We start from the raw sequence: 22,013 nt of genomic DNA on the forward strand, positions 1-22,013 counted from the left end.
ATGAAGTGATTATATTTCAATAGAAAAGAATTCCCCCAGATAGCCAAGTAGACATCGGGGGCCTGTATCTACTATTGGCACCTAGCTGGGGTGTTGCCAGACACACATGTGCTTCTGCAAGCTAAACTGACGTGAAGTAGATGAAGTCACTTTCTCCTCAGGGAGGCTCAGACCAACCAGCGTCCAGTTGCCTGAAGAGTCTAATATCTTGAGCTGGCTCAGACAATAGAGCGCTTGCTTTGTAAGCACAAGAGTCACAAGGTTTGAATTATAGACCTCACATTTTTTCAAGACCCAGGTATGGTTGGTAGGTGCCTGTAGTCACAGGAGATAGGAGGAGCCTTAGGGTCTGTAGGTCAGTCAGTCTAACTCATTGAGCCAGTTCCACAGCAACCAGAGACCCTGTCCCAGTAACCGGAGTTCTGCTCTGTGACTGCAGTATACATGCACACATGTAACCTGTACTTATGCATACACACACACACACACACACACACACACACACACAGAGACAGACAGACAGACAGAGAGAGAGAGAGAGAGAGAGAGAGAGAGAGAGAGAGAGAGAGAGAGAATCTAATATGCCCCCTCCCTGTGCCTCTTCAGGGTCTTCTATAAAAGGATTGCATTGCAGTTCCCCAAATTCTCCATTTCAAATTCCTATGCATTGGATAAGATTTTGCCTGACTTGGGCTTCCAGAACCTGTTCACCCACCACGTAGACTTCTCGAATATCACCAAAGAGGAGAAATTGCAATTATCTAAAGTAAGTAACAAAGGCTCATTGACCCTACACACCTGTGTGGGAGACTTCTGGTCCTGGGGAGGAGGTGGGCAGTAGATGTCCTCCCAGCTACCACGGTGTCTGAGAGCATATGCTCAGCCTTGCACAGGTATCAACAGCCATACACCACCCTACCAGTTACTGGACACAGTCTCAGTGTTGGGATGATGTAGCCACAACTAGACCATGCCCTCTGATGCCTCTGTGCTGGACAAGGAGTCTGGTACCTGAGTAGGCCATAGTCACAGGGAGTGAAGAATGCATTGTAGGAGCAGCATAAGAAGGATCCAAAGCCTGTATGGGTTTGTTTTTATGGAGAGCCAAAGATCTGTAACATTAATTGTAGGGAGAAGACATATCAATGGGTACATATGCCCTAAGAGAGGAGTATGAAAATCTGTCTCTTGCCCCCTACCTTGGGATATAGCCTGGTCTTAGATTTAATTGTCTTTATGCCTAATAATGCATAATGCATTATTATGCAACTGACTTCCTAGGGGGTAACACTAATACATAGACAGCCAAGTAGTGGCAACTATCATAACTGTACATTTGGAGAGGCTGTGAAGCCTGTTTTCTTTCTCAGGTTTTCCACAAGGCCACCCTAGACGTGAATGAAGCTGGCACAGAGGCTGCAGCAGTCACTGCTTTCTCTATAGCGTCGTATTCTGCTCCACTCCATCACATTACATTCAACCAGCCGTTCTTGTTGGTGATATATTCCAGCAGCACCGAGAATATCATCTTCATGGGGAAGGTGGTCAACCCCACAGCACAGCAGACCTCGGACTAGCTGGTCTGTTACCAGCAGGAGAATGTGACTGGGGAGTGCTGGGTATGAATAACTCTGCATCCATGACTTGGGGTAGGGAAGGGCTCCTGACACCAAGAGCAATACAGGAGGGCATGGGGCTAGATGGGTTTGAAAGTGGGAGAGACCCTCCTAGGGTGTCATGCTGATTAAAACAAATGATATCTCTGAGACCCTAGTATGTGTGTGGTGCCGCATATGTAGTGGACACTTACAGACTTACAGGCCTTACCCTGTTAGCAAATCTAGTTCCAGACATAGAGTGTGATGTGCTTAAGCTGCACATTGTGGGCCAGCTATGAGAAGAAGAGAAGTTGGCTGGGAAGAAGTAGTGTTTCATTCCGGAAGAGAAGCTGAGACAGCTTTGATAAGGAGACTCCCAACAGAAGCAGCCTGGGCCATCTGGACACTGGCCGGGTGCTTTTCTTATGTTTGCCTCATTGTGACAATGTGACAATGCCTACCAGAAACAGTTTATGGAAGGACAGATGCACAGAAACCCTGTGCATCACAGCAGGGAAGACCTGGCAACAAGCTTGGTTCACGGTGGGGGTGGGAGGCAGTTGATGGAGGAGGTTGTTCATGGACCAGAAAATAAATTGTGAGGTCTGAACCAAAGGTTCCATCCAGTCTTCAAAAGCTCACACCAAGAGACTCACTTTAACAAACCCATCTACACAGTGTTACCAGCTGCGAAATGTGTTCAAAGCACTGTAGGGACATTTCAGATTTGTACCATAGTTCTAGTGAGGAAGGCTCAGAGGTGCATGCTACCTTTGGCCTAAGATGTGACTAGTGCCACTCCCAAAATAGACAGCTGTGGCCAACGGCATGCTGCAGGAACAGGAGGCCAGGGCCAGGAACAGTGACTTTTCAATGTATTGGCCCTGCTGATGTGATCTGGCAAGTCTAGGCCCTTCTTGGGGCTCAGTTTCTCTGCCTGAGTAATATGTTATACCCACATGCCCTGGATCTAGCTCAGATCATTTCAGAATGCAGAGTGAATTCTCCAAGGAGGGGCTTGTCTAGCATCTGGGAAAACAAACCCCCTACCCATGGAGGAGGCAGGCTGGTAGAGACTGGTTCTCTTTGCAGCAAACCCTTGGTTTGCAGCAGATGCCTTCTCTAGGCAACAGCATGCTGGCTTACAGGGGCTATTCAACATGCTCTCTGACTTCAACATGGAGTTCCAGGCCAGTGAGTGCTGGGAACGGGGCAGCCAAGAGGAACTCTTCCCCATTCTTTTCTAGGTTCAGATCACTTTTTGCTTCAATGTCCAGATAAGAACTCCCATAATGCTTTGCCATCACCTGCTCACCTTTTGTTGTGCTCCCACTAGTTGCACACTCAATATCATCAGTCCAATTTTACTTCTTTGGACCTTGGTACCCTCACCTATGAGACACCTATGAGACAGGTTTAGGTGACTCTGTCTCATGGAATCACACTTACTCTATGTGGGAAAGCTTAAAATGGGGGCAATGCATACACCAACCTTGTTACTTTTCCCATGGGACCCACAAACCAGACACCCAGTGCTGTGCACATCATCTCCGATTCTCGGTTTGACCCTGTATGCATTCCAGGTTCTTCTTTTTTTGAATACCCTTGCCATTTAGACATGGACACAGGGTCCCAGTAGGAGGGCAGTTCCAAACCTGGGAACATCTTCTTGACCTTTCTTTTTCTATTATCAGCCCTTAAAGTTCTTTACTGAGCTTCTAGAAGGTTCTAGATCAACACTCAGCCCTATAGCACTCCCCTTTCTGTAGGTCAAGCTGAGACAGAACTTCTCACAGTTTGCTCTGGGTGGAAATGGGGGCTGGTACTCTATGACTGCAGTACTCAAGGAATTTTCCAGACGTCAAGATTGTAGGCTATTGACCACACCCACTCCGAGGTGCTTCTTGGTGCCCAGAGTACATAGGGGCAGTTCTGAAGATTCAGTCTATGGCTGGAAAACAGTATCCAGGCTCCCTAAGCCTTGTCTGTATCATACAAGAAGCCCCATGGCAGAAAATCAGAGTTGTCACTAGAGAGCAAGCTAGAGAGTACCTTCGAGTTGACATCTGTGATGGTTAGAATGAAAATGGCTCCATAGGCTCACAAAGACTGGCACTATAGGCAAGTGTGACCTTATTGGAGTAGGTGTGACATTGTCCATGGAAATGTGTCATTGGGAGTGGGCTTTGAGGTCTCATAAGCACAAGCCAGGCCTAGTGTGTCTCATTCTCTTCCTGTGGCCTGTTAATCTGAATGTAGAACTCCCAACTCTTTCTCCAGTACCTGAATTCTGCCCTACTTCTGTCTTGATTATAATAGACTAAACCTGTGAATTGTAAGCCATCCCCAATTAACTGTTGTCCTTTATAAGAGTTGCTGTGGTCATGGTGTCTCTTCACAGCAATACAATCCTAAGAGAGCACCCATTCAACAGTCAGAGTTGAAATACTTTTTGATACAGCTATGGCCCTAGCAAAGCCACAAGCCCAGAAAGAAGATATAGAGCAAGCAGTAGCTCCCTGAGCCCACTCAAGAGGGTCCAGGGAGGTAGGGAGGTAGGGGACCAAAGAGGATGCTCCCCATTCATCCCTCTAAAACAGATTTGAATAGGACCCAAGACAGCCTTAGGGGAACCCTGACAGAGAAGGATCTCATGGACAGTTGTTGCTGAAAGGGAGAATTCTGCAGCTCAATGCCCCTCCTCTAGGTTATATTCATAAACACATACAAGTACTTAGAATTCCAGAGGTCCTGTAGATCACAGAACTGCGTGGATGAGCTCAGGTCCCATTTCCCCTCTGCACGCCGACAAGCTGGATTCTGGTTTTCAACATCCCTGCAAGAGATGAAGTTAACCCCAAGCTGACTTATGCCCCTCTCCACCCTACACACACAAGTGAGTGAGTGGATAGAAGGCAAGCCATGGGCAGTTTAGGCTTGCTATGGCAATGAGCCTGCCGGACATTGGGCCAGGGTGGTGTGAGATCCTGGTGTGATAATGGAGAGGGTGAACACACCTCCCCCTCAAGTCAAGAAGGAGCAAGTCAGTGGGAGATTGCTGTCTCCTTATGCTGATGGTCTGCTCATTCCTCTCTAAGATCCTCGGTGGCTCCCGATTGTATACAAGGAAATTCAAAATCCTCTACTAATAGTCAAGGCTTCTCTCATCTAATGCTCACAGCCTCACTTGTCCTATGTCATGTGATTTTTAAGCACTGGCCTTTCTCATTGCCTACTGTTAAGCACCAGCCTCTTTCTGGCAGGCTCTTTTCTAAGAGCCCACATGCTACCAAGGTTATCCACAAATGCCTCTACCTCCACCTCCTCTAGCCAGACTGCTATCCTGTCATCATGCATGGCTAGCCTGAGGGTCACTCTGTCCCCATGTCATTCTAGTTGCCTATCAGATGGGACATCTTAGAGGCAGAGCCTTGATTACTCCAGAATTCCCAAAGATCCACTGGGCTCAGGTAACCTGTATGGCATAGGCCCAGACAGTAAAAAAATATGAACAAATCGAAGCTTACAGAGTGATGTTTGCATCAATGTCCTTTGGCCTAAGACTGGATAAATATTGAGCTCAATTGCTCAGGTTTCACAATACCCTTTGCTTTGTAACCTTGGGAAAAAAATATCGAGTATATCAAAGTCTCCATGAAAGAGAGTCTAGCAGGCTACTGCTTCTTGTTACACGCTGGAGGCTCAAAGCCTGAACTCTGGCCATGGTGATGCATGCTTGTAATTCCAGTACTAGGGAGGTAGAGACAGGTGGGTCATTGGGACTCATTGATCAGCCAGCCTAGCTTAGTTGGTGAGCTCCTAGCCAGTGAGAAACTCTGTCTTAGAGGAGTAGAGGAGATGGTACCTGAAGATGTCCTCTGGCTGCACACATACACAAGTACATACAACAAACACACATAGCATGTGCACAATCCAAGTAGCCACATTCCAGCACATACACACAAACAACACCGGGGGGAGGGTTGGAGGGAGAGGGAGAGGGAGAGGGAGAGGGAGAGGGAGAGGGAGAGGGAGAGGGAGAGGGAGAGGGAGAGGGAGAGGGAGAGGGAGAGGGAGAGGGAGAGGGAGAGGGAGAGGGAGAGAGACCGAGAAAGACAGAGAGAGACAGAGAGAGACAGAGAGAGACAGAGAGAGACAGAGAGACAGAGAGACAGAGAGAGAGACAGAGAGAGAGACAGAGAGAAGGGGATAGTGATAGAGGGTGGAGGTAGGGTGGAAATATCAGCTGTGTTGGATTAAAGAACCACCCTGGCCCAATGTGACCTTTTTAAAAACTCATTACATCTGTAGTAAGGACCCTATTAGCAAATGAGGCTACCTGGTGCCCTTGGGAATTGATAAGTCAGCATTTAACCTAGAAGAGGGAATCACTCTGCCTTGATATCAAAGAGAAAGACAGGGAAGTGCCCTGAAGGTATGCAGGTGCTCACTTGGCTGGTGTGTATCTTGATCAACTCTTCTTCATCATACCTGACCCATAATGGGATTTGCCAGCTCTGCCTTCTGCAAGCAACTATGAGTCCCTGGCATGGGGCCTTGGAAATGTCACAAGGCCTGAGCTAGCACTCTGTACCTGGTCTTGGAAACCTTCTACAATGTTGGAAAGATTGAGTGAGTGAGCCCTGGTTTCTAGAGAGAAAAAGACAACCCCACAAGGCCCACAGAAGTCCTAGGTGCAACTCCATTCTAAGCAAAGAGCACTGTCAGCTCTCCAGACACCGGGTCGTAATCTGACACCTAATCTAGAACATTCTATTCTGCCTCTGGGCCTCATTTGGGTCCTTATATTAGGTAGACACAATGACCCCCTTGTTTCTGTCATTGCAAGACTTTCTCATTGCAACCATTATCAGACTGAAGGGATTATCTAGCAAGCACAAAGGCCAAAGGGAAGTAGTTCAAGGCTCTTTGCCCTGGGTCCATGAGAAACTGGTTTCAGAAAGTGAAGGAGTTGAGTCTGGAAAGAGATGGTGTTCTGCTGTTAACTGCCTCTGTAATGTCAGTCTGCAGTAGCCTGGCACTCCTATTTCCTGGAGTGCCCACAAAACCAGGCGATGGTCACTGAAGTGGGTTTGGAAAGCAGTGACTTGGTAACCTGATGAAGGCCTCTGTCCTGGGCCACTTTACTTGAAACTAACCTGTTGTCTGGAAGCCTTTCTATGACAAGACAATGCAGGCTGGGGTTGTGGTCTGGGCCAGCAGGCCATTCTTCAATGACAGGGTTCTAGAAAAGAGGAGCTAGGAGTTCAGAAGGTAGAAGACATGAGATAAAGTTTGGGATCGGGTCTTGTACAGGCTCTGTCTCATGCCAAGAAAGCTTATGAAGAAGCACAGTATCTTATATCTATGTCCAGGGGAGAAGGGTTCAGAGCCAGTAGAAACTATCGGGCAAAGGAACCAGATCAGTGGAGAGCTAATCACATAACATTGCACAAGGGAACACAGGGTATCTTATGAACACTACAGACCTTGAAACTGATAACTTCAGTTTCTTCAGGGGAAAAAGCCAAGTCCAGCTTAACTCCTTTCAGGCCCCAGTCTCAGGCTGACCTTGACAAGTCCACACTTGAGCAAGGACTCAGAATTAGGTTACTCTTGTCCTTCCATTGGGGCCTCTGAGTGTCTTTATTTTGGTTCTACACTTGAAACTTCCAGGCCAGGCCCATGGTCCTGTTATTTAGATGTTAGAAGGGGGCATGTCTCAGGATGGGGAGAAGGAGAGAGAGAGAGAGAGAGAGAGAGAGAGAGAGAGAGAGAGAGAGAGAGAGAGAGAGAGAGAGAGAGAGAGAGAGATCATACCTTTAGAGATAGGCAGTAAGAGGGGAAGCTTAGGCTATTGGTTGACAGAAGCAATTATTTGGAGTCTGATCTATGACAGAAAGATCCTCGTCAACTCCCTAAAGCTTACAAGGACTCTTTTAAGTTTACAAAAGAAATAAAAAATATTAGATATATTAACATTGATTGCCATTGTTTGTAATCTTCCCTGAAATCCTAAAACAGTAGACTCATACCTTTGAGTCATAACAAAAGCTTGGGGACCCCAAACAATGTTTCTGAGTCAAAAGCATTTAATACTCTTTCCTCTGTTGAGAGGTTTATATATAGAGAGATATTGGGCATAAATGTTTATCTTCAACAGTTTAGAACAAGCCAATAGCTTTTCTAAGATCAAGATTTTACAGTTTTATCTTTGTTAAATTTGAGCTTTAAAGATTTGAGTTGAAGATTTGATTGAAGATTCTTTAGCATCAAAAGTAAAACTTTATCAGATAGCAACCTGCTCAAAACTTCAAGTCGGTGACGAAAAATACTGAAGAAGATATAAAAAGATGAAAAGATCTCCCATGCTCATGGATTGGTAGGATAAACATAGTAATAATGGCCATCTTATCAAAAGCAATCTTTAGATTCAATGCAATCCCCATCAACATACCAACACAATTCTTTACAGGCCTTGAAAGAGCAATTCTCAACTTCATATGGAAAAACAAAACACCCAGGATAGCAAAAATAATCCTAAACAATAATATAACTTCTGGAGATATCACCATCCCTGATCTCAAGATGTTTTAAAGAGCAATAGTAATTTAAAACTGCATGGTATTGGTATAGGATCAGACAGGTTGTCCAATGGAATCTAAACAAAGACCCTGAAATAAACCCACACACCTATAAACACTTGATTTTCGACGAAGAAGCCAAAACCATCCAATGGTACTGGTATAACTGGACATCTGCACGTAGAAAAATGCACATAGATTCATATCTATCACCCTTCACATACCTCAAGTCCAAGGGGATCAAAGACCTCAAGATAAAACTAGATATACTAAATCTAATAGAACAGAAAGTGAGGAATAGCCTTGAACTCATTGGCACAGGAGACAACTTCCTGACCAGAACACCGGTGGCTCAGGCTTTAAGATGAAGAACTGATAAATGGGGCTTCATGAAACTGAAAAGCTTCTGTAAGGCAAAGGACACTGTCAATAGGACAAAACAGCAGCCCACAGATTGGGAAAAGAATCTTCACTAACCCTACATTTGATGACACATGGCTAATACCCAAAATTTATAAAGAACTCAAGAACTTAGACACTAGCAATCCAAATGCTCCAATTAAAAAATGGAGTACAGAGCTAAACAGAAAATTCTCAACCGAGGAATCTCAAATGGCTGGAAGACACTTAAAAAAGTGTTCAAAGTCCTTATTCATCTGGGAAATGCAAATCAAAACAACTCTAAGATTCCATCTTCCACCCATCAGAAGAGCTAAGATACAAAACTCAATTGATAGAACATGCTGGCAAGATGTGGAACAAAGGGAACACTTCTGCATTGCTGGTAGGAGTGCAAATTTGTACAAGAGAATCAATTTGGCAATTTCTCAGAAATCTGGGAATAGTTCTATCTCAAGACCCAGCTATACCTATCCAGGGCATATACCCAAAAGATGCTAGAACATTCTACAAAGGCGCTTGCTCAGCTATGTTCATGGCAGCTTTATTTATTTATAACAGCAAGAAACTTGAAACAACCTAGATGTCCCGCAACTGAAGAATGTATAAAGATAATGTGGTACATCTGCACAATGGAATATTGTTCAGCCATTAAAAACAAAAACATGAACTTTTCAGGCAAATGGATGAAACTTGAGAATATCATCCTGAGTGAGGTAACCCAGACCCTAAAGGACATTCATGGTATGTACTCACTTATGAGTGGACACTAGCCATAAACTACAGGATACCCATGCTATATTCCACAGACCCAAAGGAGCTAAGCAAGAAGGAAGGCCCAAGAAAGGATGATTGAATATCACTTAGAAGAGGAAATAAAATAGGCATAGGAGGCAAATGGAGGGAGGGAACTGGATGGTAGAGGGGATGGGGAGGTGAATGGAGGGGGTCAGAATCAGGTGTGGGCAAGGACAGGAGAGATGGCCATATGGCCATGAGAATGAATAGAAATCTCCAACTGATGGGTTGAGGAAGTGGGGTGCATCTTGAGGATGCAACAGAGACCTAGGATAGGGGAGGCACCCAAGAATCAATGAGGGTGGCCTAAGCTGTGACTCATAACATTGGGGGATACAGTGAGCAGGATGAAAAGTGAATAAATAAAAATAAATAAAATGAAACCCACTGGAGCAATAGGGACACCAACCCACCCACAAAACTTTCCACCCCAAATTTTCCTTGTCTACAAGAAATGCAGGCACAGGGGAGGGAGCAGACACTGAGGCAATGGCCAACCAATAACCAACCCAACTTGAGGACCATTCCATGGGCAACTACCAAGTTGTGACACTATTAATGATACTCTGTTATGCTTGCAGACAGGAGTCCTACATGTCTGTCTTCTGACAGGCTCCACCCAGCAGCTGATTTAGACAGATGCAAAGATCCACAGCCAGACAGTGGATGGCGCTGTGGGGAGTCTTGTGGAAGAGTCGGGGGAAGGGTTGCTGGCCCTGATGGGGATAAGAACTCACAGGAAGTCCAACAAAGATAACAAACTTGGACCTTTGGGGCTCTCACAGACTGAACAGCAACCAAAGAACATACATTGGCTGGACCTAGGCACCCCTCCCTGAACATATATAACAGATGTGCAGCTTGGTCTTCATGAGGGTCCTGAACTGTTGGAGTGGGGTGTGTATCCCAAAAGCTGTTGCCTGTGTATGGGATATGTTCTACTAGCTGAGATGGTCTCAGTGGTCAAGGATGTTCCTAGCCTCGCAGAGACTTGATGTGCCAGGGTCTGGGGATACCCAGGGGAAACGTCTACCATCACAGAGAAGGGGGCAAGTGGGTGAGGGTGACCGGGAGGGGGGCCATGAGCAGGATGTAAAGTGAATAAATAAAAATAAAATAAGTAAAACTTTAAATAAATAAAGACCACAGAAGGACTTGGAACTTTATTTTCATCCTCTTGTAGCTCACCATGCAAGAGTACTATAGTTTCTTGTATGACTCAGTTTATCCAAACAGTTAAGGCTTAGCAAAGTTAGCAAAGACAAAGCAACCAAATTAACATCTTCAAGTTAATAGCTATTAAACCTAAATAGACCTTAGGAGTTCACCAATTTATTTACCAAACATATCCTGTTGCTCCTTATTTTAAAATGTCTACAAGTTTCATACTGAGCAGTTAGCAGAGACATAACTAGTCAGACATACAACTCTAAAGCAGTTTCTGTTAACCTAACTAACCTTTATAACCTTAGAAACTTATCATTAAACAAAAATCTACCCTTACCCAGAACATTCTGGAGACCACTGTTGCCTCCTTTGTCTAGAAAGGAGATACAACGACAAGCAGAGGGCTCAAAGAGACTTACGTTTTGTGAGGGATGCTTTAGTTGGTTTATACCATGGGGTCTTCTTAATGAATATGGAGGTTAAGTTACATAAACCACGCACTCTTTAAAAAACAGACTAACAAACAAACAAAAACACCAAAAACCACCTTGGTAAAGATGGTTGCCAACCACTTGATAGCTTTCATCCTGATGAGGTCATTTGCCAAGATGGAAGCAGGCCACATGGTTGCTATTCAAAAGCAGCTCTTTTCCTAAACAAGAGTTGAATCACAGATAACATTTTGTAGCAAATTAAGATTAACTGTGTGTGTACATTTTTAACTATCTACATTTTGTTACAGATTTTTTTAAAACCATACCCCCAAATTTTCTAAATTCCGAGACAAGGTTTACAGAGGAGTTTTAAGAGAAGTTTTTGAGAGCAGAGAACAAAGAAATCACAAAGATAAAAGGTTTTCAAGAGTAGGTGATAGAAAAAGCTTGCAGAATTTTGAAAGTGTAGTGCAGAGAAAGGTTAGATTTGGGGATCGTTGTTTGCACAGTGGCAGAAGTTGTTACCATATGAGGGAATCTGAAAACTGAAGGGGACATTCTTAGGCCATTGTGCTGTACTGAGGCCAAGCTGTTTTCAGTTACACAGAGATAGTAAAATCCCTGAGTCTGAGGAAGAAGAAGAGAGGAGGGTTGTGTAGGGCCAGGAAGGGAGTAAGGAATTTGGGGTGTCCCCAAGTGGACTGAGAGACTCTTTAGAGAGAAATGTCCCAAATCACAGATGCGAGATGCCCTTTTCCACATGACAGGGGCTCAGTAGGGTGAGCATACCACTGTTGCTTTTGTAGAAATCCAACAGAGACAAAGTAGGCAGCTCTGGGTGACACCCAGTAGAGGAAAAGAGACTCTTGGTTAGAGCAGGTAGAGGAGAAAAATAACTGAAGAGGTGAGCCTTTTGGGAAAGGGAGGATTCTAACCGAGGAAGAGGGGGAGGTGTCTTAGTAGACAGATACCCACATGGTGGGCACCCTGGAGAGTGTAGCAGGCTTCAAGAGCCAGAAAGATACAACACTTGCCAAGTAGGTGAGGAGAGACCAGAGTTAGAGGAGGTGGAGGGAAGGAAGAAGCAGCTGAGAAGGTGGACACTAGAATTTGAAGTTAAATATGGCGGGTGGCAGAAGCCAGCAGAGACAAATGAGCCATGCATACCTTAAGAGAGTTGAATCAGCAGCTTGGTTTGGTTAGGAGCGGCTGTGCCCCTTGGAAGAAAGCTCATGGATGCCCCTCCTGGTTTCCAGCACCAGATGAATACAACGAGGACCTGACTGCTCCAAGGTCTGACTGAGAGGGATGATGTCATTGTAAATACAAGGGAGAGGAGTCTGGAAGAGTCCAGAGCATGGAGAGAAAGGAAATGACTAATAAACATGGTCAGTAGACTAAATGGGGGCGAGGGAGTGGAGAAGAGAGAGGAGAGAGAGGGAGAGAAGAGAGAGGAGGGAAGGGGACAGGTGGACCAAGGGATAGGGCAAGGGAGAACTGGAGCGCATGGCTGCAACAGCAGGCTTATATAGGAATTGGAAGCTGGGGGAAGGGAATCAAAACCCAAGGGCTGGAGAAGTGAGCTGAGAGGAGCCACAGGTACAGAGTGAGCCTGGCACTTGGCCTGGTGTACAGCACGTACTTTGGTATGCTAATAGGTACCACAGGCTCAACAGCTCCCTCCTTCTCATCATTTAAAAGCCAGATGAGTTCCTGAATGTCTAAGAGACTCTTATTTTTTTTCCTGAACTGATAAACGTCTCCTAGCTTAACCAAAAGAATTATCAACTGAAGATTCCAATCATAATACTGAGTGGGTGATGGAGGATGCCAAAGGGGTTGAATTTTGTGCAGTAAATCTGGTCACCTCAGAAGGGGAATCTCCACAGGCAATTTCAAAGTGTCTCCCGTTCACTTGACTAGAAGGATCCCCAAGCCAAGTAACATGTAGGGACGGTTAATATAAGCAGTGAGCTTAGGCATAAAAGGGTGTCCATTTTATAGTTATCTCTCTTTTTCAAACGTCCCATAGATGATTTTATTGCCCAGGTCTGTGGCTAACAGCAATAGGGCAGTTGAGTCTTTTTTCCTGGAGACACTGTAATGAATCAATTAGAGGGTTCTAGGAAATTAACTTTATCCAGACCAGGTAGGCATCTCTAGGACAAGTGGAACAGAATCTCATGCCATCCCTCTAGAGGCACAGAGTTCTACAGAAACTGTGGATTATACCACCCAAGGGGAAATTCCATTCTGAAGCCAGGGCACCGGATTGTCATTGTTTACTGGGAAATACCCACACAGTGAGTGGGGGGGTACCTTACAGGTGATTAGAGGCTGGAAAATTCAAGGGATGGGTGAATTGATGATATTTGAAAAACTGTACATCTCATCACTTTTCAGATGAGAGGGGGACATTCTTATTGACCTGCTGGTGACAGACAAATAGAAATACGGTGATGGCCAAATGTAGGCAAAGAGAGCAGTGCAGGGCCTCCCATGAGAGGCACCCAGAAGGTCACTGGTCTGATATTTTTTTTTTAGCTATTATGTAATATTTTGGCAACCAGATAATTTTAAATAAATCTTAATTTGACAACCTTTATTTTAAATTACTAACCTCAAGCCTTAGAAAATTTAGTATTATGTATATTATCTTTAAGTCTTATCCCTTTTATACTTTAAATAACGTAGTCAGAATTTTATAATGTATAACCCTTTTAATTTTATATAGCTCATATCTCAATATATCCACCTCAATCTTTATGTAAATCATTATTTATTAAAATAATTTATTTCTGTATATATAAATTTTCATCAAAATATTTTTACCTCATAGCTTTTATATTTTAATACCATAACTTTTATCTTTATGGTGTTTTTACTTTTTAAATAACATGTAGAATAACTTTATTTTTATAACATTTTCTAGTTTTTTAATATCATGAGACCTTTTAATAGTCATGTAGATAAACCTCCTTTTTGTTTTTTAATGTAAAACTGGTTGGGAAAGAGTTTTCAGAGCAATTATCTCTCAGGCAAAGGCAGGTCAATGATGGACTGTTGTGCCTAGGAGACTGGGCTCTTTGTAGTCTGAACCTGGGTTCTGAAATCTGTGCAGCTGCTGTTGTGAGTTTTGACTGTGTCCTCAACACCCCCCCCCACACACACACCACATAGGCCCTCACCCCACAACCCCTATACCTATCCTGTACTGGGGAGAAATCTAGCAAAACCAAGCAGGCTGTTTGTTAGGGTAAGGATGCTGAAGTTTAGCTCTCCATGATAGCTGGCTCCTGGTGGTTGTGGAGGTGGACAGACTCACTCATCTTTAAGGGGCTGGCCAGCAGGAGTTTGACCATGTTCTGGCGAGTATATGGACTTGTTTTTTCTATCTTTTGGGGCAGGGGTGCATAAGAGGTGGGGAGCAGGCCTGGGGGGGGGCTGGGAAGTAAGGGTGATGGGATCCATTGTCAAATTCCCAAATAACCAATAGCAATATTATGTTAAGAAAACAACTTTACTATCTTTTGTTTCACTCTTGAAGTTTCTAGCCCTTCCTTCAGGTGGTCTCTCTGGGGATACTTTTAATTTTTAAATTTCTCTATGTGTTATGGCCATACTTACTCTTTTTCTCATATTCAGGTGTCCTTGTTTAGTCACTACTTGACTTGGACCATACAGTCAATTTTTTTTTTTTGTAACAATGCCCTGAGGTGGGAGGTGGGATCAGGAGATCATAAGCTAGAGAAGATACAGTTAGGGATCAGGAAGTCTTGCTTTCACACGCTATATCTTACACCAAGCAAGCTTCTTTAAAAAGTACAGTATCTTACATACCAGGTCCAGGTAAGAGATGAGACAGAGTCAGCAGAAACTACCATACAATGGGACAAAGTCAGGGGGAAGCTAATCAAACAATGTTGCACAAGGAAAACATGATATCTCAAGAACATTCCAGACTGGGCACACGGCGGCCTTGGGATTAATGACTCCAGTTTCTTCAGGGGAAAAAGCCAAGTCCCAGGAACAGAAATCTTAACGAGTTCAAGGCTCCAGCCTCAGGCCCAGGCTGGCATTGCCAAGCACATTCTTAGACAAAGAAACAGAAGTACATTTATTCTGTCCTTTTATCAGGGACCCTATGAAAGCCTTAGATCAACCCAGCTCCCAACGGGGCAGAGTTGGAGTGGGGTGGAGACAGAGTCTCTGTGGTCAGTGACATTTGCCGGCTGCAATTCCTCTGCTCTCTGTCCTCTTGTAAGCCAGGTGGACTATACCTTGACACTCAGCCACCACAATACAGAGTGAGTACACCTGCTGGGGTAGGACCTGTGGCATTATGGATGTGTGTGGGTGTAACATAGCTGAAGCCAAGGAACCCTATGAATGAGGCATAATGCAAAATCCTAAACCTACTTAAAATATTATGAAAAAAATGTTTTGATTTTTTTTTTAACTCCATTGCATGCCAGTCTGTAAGTCTACCTTGAGCAGTTCGTTGCCTGCTTCATCTGATCTTCCTAGAGCACTGAGTACCACTGCTTCTTTTTACAGCCTCATGGCCTAGTTTCCTTCTTACCCTCTTGGAGGGGACATGGGGACATCTTTGCAGATGTCAGCCTGCTCATTGTGTCTCTCACTTTGACTCATGGCTGTTCCCTCTCCAAGAATATTTTCCTCTTCTCCCCTCCAGAGCTGTCACCACAATGAGGTTCTTCCCCATTCTGTGCCTGGTGCTGTTTATCAGCCATGGGGTGGCTTCCCGCCGACACTCCCATTCCAAGGAGAAGAAGAAGGCTAAAGAGTCCTCGGTGGGTAATGTGGGAAATCCCAGCAGCAAAGACTTTACCTTCAGACTCTACAGGGCCTTGGCTTCTGAAGCCCCTGGTCAGAATGTCTTCTTCTCCCCCATGAGCGTGTCTATGAGTTTGGGCATGCTCTCCCTGGGGGCTGGCTTGAAGACAAAGACCCAGATCCTAGATGGCCTAGGCCTCAGCCTCCAGCAAGGCCAAGAGGACAAGCTCCACAAGGGCTTCCAACAGCTGCTACAGAGATTCAGGCAGCCTAGTGATGACCTGCAGCTGAGCCTGGGCAGTGCCCTTTTTAAAGACCCAGCAGTACATATCCGGGACGACTTCCTGAGTGCCATGAAAATGCTGTATATGTCAGACACTTTCTCTACCAACTTTGGGAACCCTGAAATCGCCAAGAAGCAGATCAATGACTATATAGTCAAGCAGACCAAGGGCAAGATTGTAGACTTGATCAAGGATCTCGACAGCACCCATGTCATGATAGTGGTAAATTACATCTTCTTCAAAGGTAAGCCTTGGGCTCCAACTTGAACTTTTTCCTCTTTTCTGTTTTTATTAAAAGATAGCATTCCCTCCCTGATAAAAGAACAAGCCACCCAAGTGCCAGCTGGGTAGAAGAAAAACTGCCTCATGCGAGACAGAACCTGCTTATCAGCCTGTCAGTGATTCCGCAGTCAGGAGCTGGTCTTTGTCATAGACATCATGACAAAACAACCCTAACTGTCAAACCCACTAGAAACAGGATATGGATCTGATCAGGGCTAAGAAGGCAGGAAACAGGAGAGATCAGAGACTACTGAAAGCAAATGTCTGTTGCCCTGCCAAGACACCATGGCCAGGACAGATTATTTAAGAAAAAAAAAGAGATCACTTTATTAGGATTGGCTTATAGTTTCAGAGTCTATGACCATCTCAGTAGGAAGCATGGTAGCAGGCAGACAGGTATGCTGCTGGAGCAATAACTGAGAGCTTACATCTGATCCACAAACACTCAGTAGAGAGAGGCAGGAAATTGATGTGAGTGTTTGAAACCTCCAAGCCTTCTCAATGTCATACCAATAAGTGCTAACAAGGCCACACCTCCTAATCCTTCCCACAACAACTCAACCAACCAGGGACCAAGCATCCAAACATATGAACCCGTGGGGGCCATTCTCATTCAAACCACCACAGCAAGAGTTTGGGAGGACAGGAGGATAGGTCCATAAAAGGTTCAGGCTACCCAGAATTATGAGGGGATTTGGCCTCTGGGGCCAAGGGGTGTGGATGCTGCTGTTGTTGAGGTCGCTCTGTAGAGACACTCTTTGGATTGTCTCCTTTCTACAGCCACAGCCAAGGGTCTCTCATTTTTACTCAGTTCTCCTTTACTCTTTCCCCTTCATCTTTAGCCAAGTGGCAGACGGCCTTCAGTGAGACAAACACCCACAAGATGGATTTCCATGTGTCCCCCAAAAAGACCATACAGGTGCCCATGATGAACCGTGAAGATGGGTATTCCTACTACCTGGACCAAAACATCTCCTGCACTGTGGTGGGGATCCCTTATCAAGGCAATGCCATCGCTCTATTTATTCTCCCCAGCGAGGGCAAGATGAAGCAGGTGGAGGATGGCCTGGACGAGAGAACATTGAGGAACTGGCTTAAGATGTTAACCAAGAGGTACTTTCTAGGCCATCTGGGGGCCACATCCTTCTACCCATGTCAGGAAGACCTCACAGTACTGGTGGAAAGGACTCCTCAGGCAGTGAGCTAGCTCCAAACTTAAATGTTACCCATCAAGTCTTCAGTCCAGGACATGACCCAGCTTGAGGGATAGCTGAGGTTCTAGGGTAACATCAGAGAGAGAAGCCCAAGTCTAAGTATAAAGCAAGGGAAACTCCAGAAAGTCAGTGAGGCTGCAGAGAGTGGCAGCAGCAAGCTCATGGTGTCTAAGAATGACCTTCCGTACTCTTTCCAGACGTTTAGATCTTTACCTCCCCAAGTTCTCCATTGAGGCTACCTACAAACTGGAAAAAGTCCTTCCCAAGCTGGGCATCCAGGACGTCTTCACCACCCATGCTGACTTGTCTGGCATTACTGACCATACCAATATCAAGTTGTCTGAGGTGAGTCTAGAAGTTCCTGAGCACCTGATTTCAGAAATTCCCATCCCACCCCATCCTACCCCATCTCACTCTATCCTATCCCACCTCACTCTAACCCCACCCGACCCAATCCCACTCCTACCCCATCTCTCCCATTCCATATCATACCATTCCACCCCACCACATCCCACCCACACCACCACATCCCACTCTCCCATCCAATCCCACCCGATTCCTCCTCTCCCCTTCCATCCCATTGCATCTTACCCCATCCCATTTCAGAGAGTATCCCATTATTTTTTACTGCAGCCATATCATAGTCTTCATACTTTACAATCCCATCTCACTCCATCCTGTTCTAATTATCCATCTTGTTCTAGCACTGCCCTTCACCTTTGATCCTGTTCCAACCCTTCTCATCGCATTCCATTCTGTTTCACCCCAACTCATTCCACTCTGTCCCATTATGAGTCTTTTCCTTCAGATATTCAAAGAAGTTCCTTTGTGTCTTGTTCTTCTTACAATAGGAACCAATATTTGTCACCCAAACTTGAAGGATTCAGTGCCTGTCTGAATGCTGTCTTGTGAATCTGTGTGTGTGTGTCCCTGACAAAGATCTTTGCTATGTATTTATTGAACACACACAAACACACACACACACAAAAATATGGACATGAAATGGGATACTTCACAGAAATCTTTTTTTTTCTTTGAGACAGGGTTTCTCTATATAGCCCTGGCTGTCCTGAAACTCACTTTGTAGACAAGGTTGGCCTCTAACTCAGAAATACGCTTGCCTCTGCCTCCTGAGTGCTGGGATTAAAGGCATGCACCACCAGGCCAGGCTCACAGAAATCTTTAACAGTTTTACAAGGGCTTAAGTCCCTTTCAACATCTATATTTTCTGTTATCAGCAAATGGAACACATGCTTTCTAGATCAGGGACATGGAAGAGTACACAATGTAAGGTTGCATGGGAAGCCTAAGGCTAGTATGATTAATTATTCCATTGTTCTCTTAAAAGCAGATGGAACAAACAGGATGAGTACAAAGTAGGAAAGCAGTTCTAAGAGAGCTCTGGGTGTAGGGTTTAGTTCTGGCTGTGAGGTTGAACAAAGCTCCATCCTTTTAGAATATAAGTAATGCAGTTATCATGGTGCATCACCACAACCCAGCCCTGCTGTCTGCCTGCAGATGGTGCACAAATCCATGATGGAGGTCGAAGAGTCAGGAACCACAGCAGCTGCCACCACAGGAACCATCTTCACATTCAGATCTGCTCGGCCAAGCTCACTGAAGATAGAATTCACCGGACCCTTTCTGCTGACCCTGATGGAGGATTCACATATAATTTTTGTTGGCAAGGTGACCCGGCCCTGAGGGGGGACTCCTTCTGAAACTCATGGGCTTACACAGAGGGAGCCAGGCATGTTCTTCAGCCCATCCATCTCTTGGTTGCTAGTGATTTTCATAGAGTAGCTTGACTAGTAAGGTGTTGTAAGTGATAAGATCAATATCCCTATGGCTGCTTCCTTGATCACAGTTGCAAGATGTGTTCTTGCTCTCATCCTTCATCATTGACAAGGACCCTAAAGAGGTCACTTGATTTCTCCAAGGTCCTACCACCATATATGTGACATAGCTGTGCCCAGACTCCAGGCCTCTCTTGCTCAGTCTAGCACTACAAAGTTCTGTAAGGGACTGGTCCCCATAGATAAAGGTCACCAGGAAGCAGAGTCATAAACCTGGGCTCCCACCTGTCAGCACCAATGCTCAGTTCATCAGGGTTGAGAGAGGACACTGGATTGAGATTCTGAAATGCCACTGGTAGCTCTGTAACATGGGAATGTAAATGTTCCTCTCTGGGCCTGTGTTTCTTTGTGTGTCCAGTGAAGGATCAGAACTAGAAGCCCATTCAGCAATCTGTGAGATTATTATCCAGGGGTTGGCTTCTCTATGCTAGCCAGGTTTGCTGTAAGAACTCAGGTTAGTAGCATACTTGAGTAATCAGGGTCAAAGTGTCTCACCACAAACAAAGGTATCAAATCACAAGCCTGGCTGGCGGAGATGGTGTGATAGAGGTCTGAGGTAAACAGCAGAACTTAGGGTGCAGACTGACTTATTGATTTCCACCTTGGCAATGGCAATAAAGCATTTTGCAAAGACTGGGTCTCATTGTCTTTATGGAGATAGCCCTGGGAGATAGTAACACTTACTATGTTCCAAATTTGGTGCTAGGTACTTCTTCCATCAAAGAACCTCATTTAAAGTTATCATGGGACTAGCCAGCAGTTTGTGGCTCAGGTGATTCCAGGGACAGTCAATTTGACAACCATATTATCAAATAGGTTAGCTATCACAGAAGGCCAAAACCTTAATTAAAAAAGAAAGATTTGTTTTAGTGTGTGTGTGTGTGTGTGTATAAAGAAGCCAGAAAGGGGCATCAGATTTCTGGGAGTTGAGGTTTCAGGAAGTTGTGAGCCAATGTCTTAGTTTTTGGTCTTCTGGAAAAACAGGGAGTGCTCTTTAGTCCCCTAGTAAGCCATTGGCTTAGCTCCTTAATTCCAGAACAGGCAGGGCTACACAGAGAAACCCTATCTCAATAAAACAAAAAAAAAAAAAAAACAAAAAAAAAAAAAAACAAAAAAAAAAAGAAGAAAAAAAGAAAAGAAGAAGAGGCCTTAAAAAGTCTGCCCCCCTGCAGTAGTAAGAAGTCTGTGCTGGGCACTTTTCATTTGCAAATGTATTTAATCCTCACTACCCAGCAAGATCCCTCACTGTCCCTGCTTGACACTAAGAAATAGTGACAGTGAAGTCCCATACTCTCAAGCCTGGCATCTATGTGCTGGCTCACAGCAATGCAGGTGTCTGTGGGCTGATCCAGACATCTTGTGTGTGACCATACCAAATGAGTGGTTGTCCATAATCTGGCCTTCCCATGGAGTCATTCCACCCCCTCATTCCTTTCTCTTGCATAATGGCTAGACTTTCTTGGAAAATTGACTCTCTCCTAATTGCCCAGTCTGTTGGAGGTCACAGAGGAGTCCTATCTAAGGGTCATGTATGAGACCAAGGTTCAGTGCTTCGGAAAGTTTACTCAACAAACAGACACATAGCAGTCACATGCATGAGCCTAGTCATGGAGGAGCCAGTGCATGGGAGCTCTATTGTGTACCACAAATCAGTGTTGTCTTAGAATTCTTATAAGCCTTTGAACTCAGTTGTTACAAGATCCTGGGATGTTGAAATTAGCATCTCAGCGAGACAATGTGAAGGTTTTGCCAAAAAGCAACACAGACCTGACATTGAAGAAGAAGTGGTACTTCACTTGAGGGCAAATTTGGAACAGATAGGGGACTTCGAGACAGAGGGACCTGCTGGAGGTGAGCATGAAACAGACATGGTGTGGAGAAAGAAGACCAGAGCCTGGCTGGGCCCACCGTGGGGAAACATGAAGGAAAGCACAGAGAAAGGAAGTGGTGGTCACGGCCCCTTGGGTACAAGAGCCTTGGATGCATGACCAGAGTTATTCTAATGTTTCTCAAATAACTAACACTATTGTGTGATAATACCCTTGGCCTCTTCCTGTCCTTTATTACCATTGTGCACATCAGCTGAGATGTCGACTTGGTCCTCTAGGGAGCACTCACCTTTCTTCTCTAAGTTTCCATTAGTCTCTCAGGCATTGGGGAAGTGTTGTTCTGTAGGACTGCAGTACATACAGCAGCTGCTCCCCAGACACACTCCTAGGACACTCATGACACCTACAGTTGTGCCCATAGACACCTGCATATGTATATGGTCTCCCCACACACCTGCAAATACATAAATGAAGGAAATGAAACAAATAAGTAAGTTAACACTCATACACCTTCCTGGCTCAAGGCCAGGAATTAGGAGATCGATGACCAGGGACCCAAAGCTCTCCCTTGAGATTTGGATGTACACATGGTTCTTACTGTACTTAACAGAAAGAGCTATACAATCAACTGAAGCCGCCACCCTACCACTCAGAGCCAAGGATACCACAACCCAACCATCCCCGGGGTGTTATCCTTCCCTTTCCTTGCTCATGATAACTCTCATAACCCTCAGAGTGCTCAGTCCCAGAGAGGCTCTGGTTCTGGAAATT

The 22,013-nt window shown here is 44.9% G+C and overlaps 2 protein-coding genes across 2 annotated transcripts in view; both read left to right on the plus strand.

Annotated features, from left to right (window-relative positions):
• The window catches only part of LOC110306584 (kallistatin), a 28,891-nt gene extending 27,314 nt beyond the window's left edge, over positions 1-1,577 (plus strand). Inside the window, 2 exon segments of the mRNA XM_021178653.1 lie at positions 604-766; positions 1,371-1,577. Coding sequence (XP_021034312.1) covers positions 604-766; positions 1,371-1,577 — 370 coding nt within the window.
• Positions 1,578-15,149: 13,572 nt separating this feature from the next.
• Positions 15,150-20,015, plus strand: Serpina5 (serpin family A member 5). Its single transcript, XM_021179073.2, has 5 exons — positions 15,150-15,287; positions 15,677-16,305; positions 17,186-17,456; positions 17,755-17,902; positions 19,076-20,015. The coding sequence occupies exons 2-5, from the start codon at positions 15,690-15,692 to the stop codon at positions 19,259-19,261; spliced, it is 1,221 nt and encodes a 406-aa protein (XP_021034732.1). The 5' UTR covers positions 15,150-15,287; positions 15,677-15,689; the 3' UTR covers positions 19,262-20,015.
• The last annotated feature ends 1,998 nt before the right edge of the window (positions 20,016-22,013 follow it).

This window comes from Mus caroli, unplaced genomic scaffold (assembly GCF_978045245.1).
Source record: "Mus caroli unplaced genomic scaffold, Mus_caroli_1 scaffold_14, whole genome shotgun sequence".
In the NCBI taxonomy this organism is placed as follows: Eukaryota; Metazoa; Chordata; class Mammalia; order Rodentia; family Muridae; genus Mus; species Mus caroli.

Excerpts from the sequence above, each read along its gene's own strand:
- Serpina5 (XM_021179073.2), top strand. The coding sequence starts at position 15,690 with ATGAGGTTCTTCCCCATTCTGTGCCTGGTGCTGTTTATCAGCCATGGG. Across the intron at positions 16,306-17,185 it reads AAATTACATCTTCTTCAAAG|CCAAGTGGCAGACGGCCTTC; the intron begins GTAAGCCTTGGG and ends CTTCATCTTTAG. Across the intron at positions 17,903-19,075 it reads CCAATATCAAGTTGTCTGAG|ATGGTGCACAAATCCATGAT; the intron begins GTGAGTCTAGAA and ends GTCTGCCTGCAG.